Source organism: Engystomops pustulosus, chromosome 2, assembly GCF_040894005.1.
Source record: "Engystomops pustulosus chromosome 2, aEngPut4.maternal, whole genome shotgun sequence".
Taxonomy (NCBI): Eukaryota; Metazoa; Chordata; class Amphibia; order Anura; family Leptodactylidae; genus Engystomops; species Engystomops pustulosus.
The window spans coordinates 205,436,646-205,447,645 of NC_092412.1; the positions used below are offsets into that span (position 1 = coordinate 205,436,646).

General features: G+C 45.0%; 1 protein-coding gene across 4 annotated transcripts in view; it reads right to left on the reverse strand.

Moving 5' to 3' along the window:
* CD99 (CD99 molecule (Xg blood group)) overlaps nucleotides 1-5,004 on the reverse strand; it is a 43,366-nt gene extending 38,362 nt beyond the window's left edge. The window contains exon 1 of one of the 4 annotated variants that reach the window (XM_072137887.1): nucleotides 4,809-5,004. In XM_072137887.1, the coding sequence (XP_071993988.1) occupies nucleotides 4,809-4,863 (55 nt within the window). In that variant the 5' untranslated portion in view covers nucleotides 4,864-5,004. The remainder of the gene's footprint in view (nucleotides 1-4,808) is intronic. The other 3 variants (XM_072137886.1, XM_072137884.1, XM_072137885.1) reach the window with 3 other exon arrangements.
* Nucleotides 5,005-11,000: the final 5,996 nt, after the last annotated feature.

Consider the following 11,000-nt stretch of genomic DNA (forward strand, 5'->3'; position numbering starts at 1 on the left):
GTTGCTTTCTCAAGGAGTACCACCCTGCCACAGAAACACAACATGCGTTTTGGCGTAGCTTTCTCAAGCGGTTCCCTTTGAGAAAGCGATGGCGGAACGCTTGTCAGGGTTCTATGGTGACACTTCTGGTCCATTGCAATATTAAGTCTGGTCAATGGTTTATGAATATGTACATGCACTTTATTCTATTATGTAATGTTGCATATGCCAGCCATTGATGTGTATTCCACTGGGCATTGTTCTATATTTCATGATTGTATGTATGTATGATCCGTGTATTAGCCACCTATGTTGTTTATGTTTTTAATGGCCATTTTTAAGTCGTAGTGACTATGATACTGTCTTTATGCATTTAATAAAATTGATATTTTTGGCATTGGATTTCTGATCCCCTTATTTCTTCATGATGCGATTTGCATAGTCTATTTCTAGGTACTAATGGTTGGTTCATGTAGACTTTGCATACGACTCTATACATCTGTTTTTTGGCATTAATATTATCTATATAGTGTGCAGCTCAAGAAACTGCTGAGAAGCTCCTATTCGAGTAAAAGGCTATAGTATTTTCACCTAAAATTATAGTAATTGTTACATCTGCACTGCTTCTTTACTAGTTATTTGATAAACATTCCTATCAGAGATTATGTTTGGCCTAACCCTAGCCCCTTCTCTACTGTAAGTGTATATGAGGTAGTCATTAGCACTCCATGATCAAGCAGAGTAAACTATGCTAGGTGAAGCAGGAGATAACCTTATCCTATTCATTACCTTCATTTATTTGCTTCTCTTATCTTACTGAGGGAATGAGAGGTCACAGGGTTATCAGTGATAATGCACAGAATAGAGAGAGCCCCTAACATTGTGCCTAGACATAAACTGGTTTCACATGGCCATTGGGCCTAAAGGTTCTCCATCTATTTGATGAAATCCCTATCTAGGTGCATTGTACAGCAGTGGTTTAGCACAATCCCATTAATCCAGAGTGATCCCATCTGAACTCGACCAGAAGAGGACAAGTCATAAGTAATGACCTACTTCACGTGACCACCGCTTGGTATTCTGACCAGCAGGAACCACCACAGGGAGACACATTGATCAGTCATATTTTGTTAAATCTGTAAGGTTTTAAGTAAAGTTTTCTAACAATATGTACAGAACCAATTATTTTGGTGCAGATGTGTAATCAGAGTTCATGCTGATTCATCCACAAACTATTGTGTGAGTAACTGGGAAAAACACCCTCAGCTGTTGTACTACGCCCCTCCGCCTGCCCACAGCTCATGTTCAGCATATACACAGCCAAAGCATGTTCAGTATTCAGAGTATATGTACAATATACAGACTGGATAGTCAAGTCTCCAGTCAGTATCCAGGCATAGAATCTGGGGCATCTGCAGAAGGTTTGCATTACATGCAGATATCCCAAAAATGACATATTTTGCATATCCACTGAATTTTGATAGATGTGGGACCTCTACAATGAAGCTCCTCATATGCAGATAGTCAGCAGTAGATAGGAAGCCATAAATGTCTTTCCAGAGAAAACCCCTAAACTTAATATATAAATTTGATTGGGATAAAACGATGACAGCCAGGAAAGCGTTTGCAATGTATAGCCAGCACTATTCTTTTTCCAAACCTGATGTCCTGAGCACCCCCTGCAGATTCCACAAGAGAGGCGTGCAATTTCACAGAACTATGATAGCCATGCCTGGCATGTGTGTATTGTAAGTAGCTAAGAACAAACTGAGGGAAGGTCATTATTAAGGAAAACACGCCCTGTCATCCTCTCATGGGTCTTATTCACATGCACACAACAGAGGTGAAAGAAATTATGAATATTGCAGATTTATGAATATTGCACCAGATTTATCACAGTATCCAATACTGGATGATAATTCTGGTGTAGTTTAAAGGATATCAATATCAAGCCTGGATAAACCAGGGACACTTGGGTACTGTGACTGCGGTAACCTACACTCGAGTATAAGCCTAGTTTTTCAGCACAAAAAATGTGCTGAAAAACCCAAACTCGGCTTATACTCGAGTCAAAAAAATAAATATATCTAAACTCACCTTTCCGGTGACCCCTGTATATCTTCTGTGCGATCTGTCCGGCAGCGGCGGCAGGCTATACACACTGGGGCAGGGTCCGGCAGGCTATACACACTGGGACAGGGTCCTGCAGGCTATACACACTGGGACAGGGTCCTGCAGGCTATACACACTGGGACAGGGTCCTGCAGGCTATACACACTGGGACAGGGTCCTGCAGGCTATACACACTGGGACAGGGTCCTGCAGGCTATACACACTGGGACAGGGTCCTGCAGGCTATACACACTGGGACAGGGTCCTGCAGGCTATACACACTGGGACAGGGTCCTGCAGGCTATACACACTGGGACAGGGTCCTGCAGGCTATACACACTGGGACAGGGTCCTGCAGGCTATACACACTGGGACAGGGTCCTGCAGGCTATACACACTGGGACAGGGTCCTGCAGGCTATACACACTGGGACAGGGTCCTGCAGGCTATACACACTGGGACAGGGTCCTGCAGGCTATACACACTGGGACAGGGTCCTGCAGGCTATACACACTGGGACAGGGTCCTGCAGGCTATACACACTGGGACAGGGTCCTGCAGGCTATACACACTGGGACAGGGTCCTGCAGGCTATACACACTGGGACAGGGTCCTGCAGGCTATACACACTGGGACAGGGTCCTGCAGGCTATACACACTGGGACAGGGTCCTGCAGGCTATACACACTGGGACAGGGTCCTGCAGGCTATACACACTGGGACAGGGTCCTGCAGGCTATACACACTGGGACAGGGTCCTGCAGGCTATACACACTGGGACAGGGTCCTGCAGGCTATACACACTGGGACAGGGTCCTGCAGGCTATATACACTGGGACTGGGTCCTGCAGGCTATATACACTGGGACTGGGTCCTGCAGGCTATATACACTGGGACTGGGTCCTGCAGGCTATATACTGGGGAAGCTGTGACCAATGCATTTCCCACCCTCGGCTTATACTCGAGTCAATAGGTTTTCATAGTATTTTGTGGTAAAATTAGGGACCTCGGCTTATACTTGGGTCAGCTTATACGAGTATATACGGTACTTATATTTTGTTATACATGGCCTCCTTCCTTCTTAATCAACATTTGATTTGCCAGGGTGTTTCCAGAGCCCCTCAGTGCTGTGTATTGAAAGGCTGTTACAACTACCTGCTTGTCAGATTACACAGGTAGAGGGAGAAGAGAGAGAGCAGGGGGGAACATGTTCTGCCCATTGTAACAGCCTGTGAATCTGCAGCTCTGAGTGGCCTCCAGAGCCCTCCAGAAACGTGGCCTCCAGAAACGCCTGCGATCGGGAACGAGCCGCCGGTGTTTTGCGTTAATTACGCAAAACACCGGCGGCTCGTTCCCGATCGCAGGCGGTTCCATAGAAACGGCGATGCGATCGGGCCGAGGCCCGCCCCGGTGGGCGTGACTTTGTCTGCGTTTGCAAGCGCAGACAAAGCGCTACGTGTGTCATCACCCCAAGCACAAGTTTAAAAGTGAATTTTAGAAGTAAGGGAGTCATGGATAACAAATATAAGAATATTACCAAAGTCATGGTGCCTGGATCTAGTAAGTGACCCTCGTTTATCGGGATATATTTTGATGGTAGATTTTCTTTAAAGTGGACCTGTCACCCTGTATAAGCCACTAGGAGCTGCGTTCTAAAGTAAGCAGGTCCTAGCCCTACCCCAGATGTAGCAGTGTTAAACTGCTAGATTTATCAGAACCTTCCGATAAAGCCAGCAAACGCTGCAATAATCAAAAACCTCTGTCTGAACTAGTCCTAAGGTGTAAGCATAGCTTAATAAAAGGATAGGCTCTACATCACTTCATAAGGATTAGGCATTGCTTTGTACAAAGGGAGTAGACACCACCTTATAAATACTGAATGTACATTCATTAAGTTTAGGCTCCTATAGGGGAAGGCAGTGTTTTGTAAATGGTGGGAACTTCAAAAATATGGTTAAAGCATTGCTTCCTATAGGGCAGCCATGGCAAAACTTTTAGAGACTGACCACTTATTTATCACAAAGTGCCAACATGACAATTTATACAGCAAATTGTTCCCTGCTCTGCCATCCTCCAGACACCCCATGCCGCTGAAAGATAGAGGGGAAATTAAGGTTTTCATTGTAGCTTCCCTCCATTCCTATCAGGTGAACTCTGTGGTGGGGTGATGGCTAGTGTGCCACCTATGGCACCGGTGTGATAAGCTCAACGCCACCGATATAGGTGTAGGTGCGGCTTTCTGTGGGTGTGAGCACAGTTTTTGAAATGGTGGGTACATCTAGGTTTAGCCCACCAGTTCCTATAGGTCTGGGCATAGTTTTGTGAATGGTGGGTAAGTCTAGGTTTACTGCCCCCATATATAGATGTGGGCATAGTTTTTGTAATGGTGGGCGAGTCTAGGTTTAGCACCCTATATATAGATGTGGGCACAGTTTTGTATATGGTACTGTATAAGTAATAGGTTTAGGAACTATCCATTGTATTAGTAACTTTCTATCCCAGTAAGTGCAGATCCTTGGAGTCTTCTGGTCTCAGGAAAGGGCGTCCCTGAGCAGTGATTTATCGCTTCTATATCGCACCGATCACCTACACAGGAGCCCCGCACTCTGATCCAGGCTGGAGACAAAGAGCCGGCCGTGTGATGGGAGGGCCGGCAGTTATATATAGCGCACAGTTGTCAGTGCCCGGGGCACTCCGGGTGTGGGCACAGCTCTTACCTCTGATCCCGGCCACTAGAAGCAGCAGCAGGCAGCAGCACACGGGCAGCCCCATGGTTCCAGGTGCTCAGCACGTCGTCCGTCCTCGGCTATAGGCGCCCAGTATAGCAGCTGTGTACGGAGCCGCACGAAACTTTCAGCCGCAGTTGAGTGAAGTTTCCAGCCCCTGCACCATTCCCCCGCCCACCCCGTGTAATCCGCCGCCTGCGCTCGGCCCCGCCCTGCTTAGGTGTGGCGCAGTACACCACAGTCCCTATTCTCCTGTCAGGTTGTAATGCCTGTGCCCTCCTGCCCGCACTGCTGCCTGTGTTATATAGTGCCGGTGCCCTCCTGCCCGCACTGCTGCCTGTGCTATAGAAAGCCGGTGCCCTCCTGCCCGCACTGCTGCCTGTGCTATAGAAAGCCGGTGCCCTCCTGCCCGCACTGCTGCCTGTGCTATAGAAAGCAGGTGCCCTCCTGCCCGCACTGCTGCCTGTGCTATAGAAAACCGGTGCCCAGTATGCCAGGACTTCCAGGAAGGATGCCATGTGCAGCATTCCTGACATTCCATTCTTAGGAAGTGCATGTTACACAAGGCATCTCTGTATCATAACCTGTATCTACAGGGTGTCCAAAATGGACGGTGGCAGCTTAACCCTTTAAGGACCAGACTATTTTTAACTTTGACCCCCTCAGGGCGCTTTCACACGATGCGTCGCCATTTTCGAACATTGCCTTGATCACATGCTACCTCAGCATGTGTTCAAGGCTGAAGCCTTTGAAATGCGTCAAAAACGCATCAAAAAAGTGACGCAACGCATCGTGTGAAAGCGCCCTGCAGGGTTTTTTCTGCTGAATTCTCGCTCTTCACATTCAAAAATACATTACTTATTCATTTTTCCGTGCACAGAGCTGTGTGAGGGTCTATTTTCTGCGTAACAAATTTTACTTCTCAGTGATGTTATTTATTATTCTATGCTGTGTACAGGGAAGCTGGAAAAAAATTCTTAATGTGGTGAAATAGACAAAAAATTGCATTTGCATCGCTTTCCAACGGCCTCAAATAACACCACTGCTTCTTTGGTTTGGTTCGATCACAGTGATACCAAATTAAGGCCTCATTCACATGGTTGTCTGGGGTGATGTGGACGCATATACTCACCGGCCACTTTATTAGGTACACCTGTCCAACTGCTCATTAACACTTAATTTCTAATCAGCCAATCACATGGCGGCAACTCAGTGCATTTAGGCATGTAGACATGGTCAAGACAATCTCCTGCAGTTCAAACCGAGCATCAGTATGGGGAAGAAAGGTGATTTGAGTGCCTTTGAACGTGGCATGGTTGTTGGTGCCAGAAGGGCTGGTCTGAGTATTTCAGAAACTGCTGATCTACTGGGATTTTCACGCACAACCATCTCTAGGGTTTACAGAGAATGGTCCGAAAAAGAAAAAACATCCAGTGAGCGGCAGTTCTGTGGGCGGAAATGCCTTGTTGATGCCAGAGGTCAGAGGAGAATAGGCAGACTGGTTCGAGCTGATAGAAAGGCAACAGTGACTCAAATCGCCACCCGTTACAACCAAGGTAGGCAGAAGAGCATCTCTGAATGCACAGTACATCGAACTTTGAGGCAGATGGGCTACAGCAGCAGAAGACCACACCGGGTGCCACTCCTTTCAGCTAAGAACAGGAAACTGAGGCTACAATTTGCACAAGCTCATCGAAATTGGACAGTAGAAGATTGGAAAAACGTTGCCTGGTCTGATGAGTCTCGATTTCTGCTGCGACATTCGGATGGTAGGGTCAGAATTAGGCGTCAACAACATGAAAGCATGGATCCATCCTGCCTTGTATCAACGGTTCAGGCTGGTGGTGGTGGTGTCATGGTGTGGGGAATATTTTCTTGGCACTCTTTGGGCCCCTTGGTACCAATTGAGCATCGTTGCAACGCCACAGCCTACCTGAGTATTGTTGCTGACCATGTCCATCCCTTTATGACCACAATGTACCCAACATCTGATGGCTACTTTCAGCAGGATAATGCGCCATGTCATAAAGCTGGAATCATCTCAGACTGGTTTCTTGAACATGACAATGAGTTCACTGTACTCAAATGGCCTCCACAGTCACCAGATCTCAATCCAATAGAGCATCTTTGGGATGTGGTGTAACGGGAGATTCGCATCATGGATGTGCAGCCGACAAATCTGCGGCAACTGTGTGATGCCATCATGTCAATATGGACCAAAATCTCTGAGGAATGCATCCAGCACCTTGTAGAATCGATGCCACGAAGAATTGAGGCAGTTCTGAAGGCAAAAGGGGGTCCAACCCGTTACTAGCATGGTCTACCTAATAAAGTGGCAGGTGAGTGTATTTGTCCCCATTGACGGAAATGGCGGCCCAGCGGCGGTACAAATTAAACAAATCTGTGTGTAATAAAAAAACTAATAATCATCTCTAGACTTTGGTATACAGCGCTGTGTGAGGTGTCATTTTTTTGCTAATTGAGCTGTTGTTTTCATTGCTACCATTAGGAGGACTGTGGGACATTTTGATCACTTTTTATTAAATTTTTATGTGATGTAAATTGGTGTAAAAGTAGTATTACCGAAATTTAGGCGCTATTTTCCATTTTCATTTTTTTAAATATTTTAATAGATCAGGCCTTTTGAGATGCGACGCTACCTAAAGTGTTTGTGATTTTTACTGTTTATTACATTTTATATCAGTTCTAGGGAAAGGGGGTTATTAGAATTTTTCGGATTTTTTTTTTAAATTTTATTATTTTTGAAACTATTTTTTTAGACTCTCTAGGGTACATTAACCCTAGATGGTCTGATCGTTCCTTCCATATAATGCAATATTATGGAGTATTCATGACAATGAGCCACTGGCTCATTGTAATGAAACTGCAGAAACCTGACAAATACCTGAGGCTGTCATGGTAACCGATTGCTGCTCCCAATGACATCAAGGGGAGCGACGATCAGTACAAAGATGGCAGCACCCAGCCGTTATTTAAATATCGCCAGTGGCATCGGCAGGGTTAATACCCGCGATTGGTGCTACCACTGACCACAGGTATTAGCGGTGGGTCTTTGCTGCATTATGCATATATAATAGTATAAGAATGTATATATAATAGTAAATCCACATATAAAGCACATATAAAATTACCACTAGGAAGGCAGGCAGAGCCCATAAATTGCATCGCTATCTGGCAGAGCATACATAGTACATCACTATCAGACAGAGACCACATATTACATCACTATAAGGCAGAGCATATATTGCATTACTATCTGGCAGAGCACATATATTACATCACTATCATGCAGAGCGCACATATTACACCCTTCATATACTTTGGTGCTCACACAGATAATGTAATTAGATAAACAATCTGGTTTCAGATTGTTTAGAGTACTGCATAACGGGGGAAGTCCATATATATAATGGATGGCTATACCGTCTCTGTATTTGTATTCTTCATGAATTTTTAGCACTATGTCGGCAAACACAAATTTATTTTGTCTACCTTGTGATAAGACGCTGGTATTTTTTCGTCACAGCGCATTTATTTATTTTTCTGACACTGTCGGCTCTATATCGTGATTGGTATTTAAATATAGGGATTCATCTTTTAAATTAGTGCTCGTACCATAATTCGCCGTATACACAGCACTATACGACCAGTATCTAAACAGTGTACCTATTTCCTGTTTGTCTGATCACTTAGTTACCGCCGTCATGTGATACCCCGGCCGGGGATGCACATGCTCAGTACATCTCGTCCTTCCAACTCAATACACCTACTTCCGGCACTTGGAAATTGTAGGTGTACTCAGCTGCGTGCGGTAAGAGGTGTCTTCATCTTTGTGTGGGAGGGGGGGGGGGGGGGTTCGCTGCTATTTAAAGGTGAGTCGGTTTGTGTTTGGGCTATTCACCGCTGAGGAAGTCGTCTAGGACGACGATATGCGTGGGGAGCTCATTACCCCTGTTTTTCCCTACCGCCTGTTTGCCAGCCTTCTGAGAGCACCTTAGCTACTATACTTGGGTATTATTTGCACATTGCACGCACTTGCACTTTCAGGTCTATTCAGTTCTCTTGACATTTGACTTATGCTTTGGCTGCTTACAGGATTCATGAATTTTCAGGGATGCATTGTTACTATTTATTGATATTTTTGATTTTTTGAGTTTTGGCATTCCTTCATATATTTTGGTTGGTAGGTTGTCAGTCCACCACAGGGGGACTTGGCAGGGGTCTTTATTGGGTCGACCTGTACCCTGGTCACCAGTTGATATGTATGTATATTATATATTTTAGATGTTTTTAATTGTGTGTCATATATGTATTTTGTTTGGTAATGAATAAAGTGTACAATGCCTTCTGCATATAGTGTCTACTGAGCTATTTTTGGTGCACACTTCCCCCCTTTTTTTTGTTGTAGGGTTTTCATACGGCCACGCCCCCCGATTTCCGTTGCGTGCATGCCGGCCCCGATGCGCCACAATCCGATCGCGTGCGTCAAAAACCCGGGGCAATACAGGGGAAAATCGGCACAAATCAGAAATATTCGGGTAACTCGTCGGGAAACCGCGAATCGGGCCCTTAGTAAATAACCCCCCATATATTACATCACTATAAGGCAGAGCATATATTACATCACAATCAGGCAGAGCCCATATATTGCATTATTATCTGGCAGAGCACATATATTACATCACTGTCATGCAGAGCGCACATATTACATCACTATCATGCAGTGCGCACATATTACATCGCTATCATGCAGTGCGCACATATCACATCGCTATCATGCAGTGCGCACATATTACATCGCTATCAGGCAGAGCATATATCATCACTATCAGGCACAGCACATATTACATCGCTATCAGTCATAGCCCATATATTGCATCGCTATCTGGCAGAGTCCATATATTACCTAACTATCAGGCAGACACATCACTATCAGGCAGAGCGCACATATTTTATCGCTATCAGGCAGAGCACATATATTACCTCGCTATCAGGCAGACACATCACTATCAGGCAGAGCGCACATATTACATCGCTATCAGGCAGAGCACATATATTACCTCACTATCAGGCAGACACATCACTATCAGGCAGAGCATATATCATCACTATCAGGCAGAGCACATATTACATCGCTATCAGGCAGCGCACATATATTGCATCACTATCTGGCAGAGCGCATATATTATATCAATGTGTCATATCATGGTGGGGCCAGGATATGTCAGTCTGCATCCGAAAGCAAATGTAAATTTTCAAAGAAAAAAAGGGGATGCATATATACAAAGTTAAACAAAATGGATTTTTATTATAGAGCATATACAAAGACATACAGTTTAAAAGCCATTAAAAGAGTCCTGAATCGGACATACATGAAAAAACAAAATCAGACAAAGGTATGGGACTTATGTGTGCGAATAAGTGTGACAAAAGTGACAAAGGTGTGCTTGAAATGCATATTATAAGAGATGCCCGTACATGTATGCCACTCTTATGGCAACTCTTATGTACGCTCAAACTATGCAAATTACCCAAAGAATACCTCTAACAACCATTCTTTCTGTAATAATCGTTCCATGGTAATTCATCATCATACGTTTTTCTGTGGATATGTCACCGTTGTTAATTTATAGTTTTCTCACGCAAAATGGTATGATGGGATACTTACCTATGCTGTAAATATATGGCGCCACTTTTCCTGTGATTTTGCGATATTGTATTATTGATATATAGACTGCGCCTTACCTACCCGATAACCAAGGCTTCACGCAGCACCAACGACCAGGGTGCAATACACTACGCATGCGCCGATTTTGTCCCAGTCTGGTGAGACACAGTTTGCGTTCCATACAGCAGGCAATTAATTCCTGATGACGCACTTCCGGCCAATGAGAAACGCACTGCGCATGCGCTATAATCTGAACCGGAACTGCACGCCGAGCAGTTGCGGGTATATAGGGCAGTCCTCCTCCATTACCCATTCACTCCTGATGAAGCCTACTTGATAGGTGACACGCGTTGGGTCATCCCTCTTCAGACGCAGGTTGGGACCAAAAAGAAAACTTGTTCTTTATTCATTGGTTATGTGCTTACATTGTGCTTGATCCAATTGCTGACCCTGATCATGTAGACCTATGGAGACCGGAAACTTAGACCTACCAC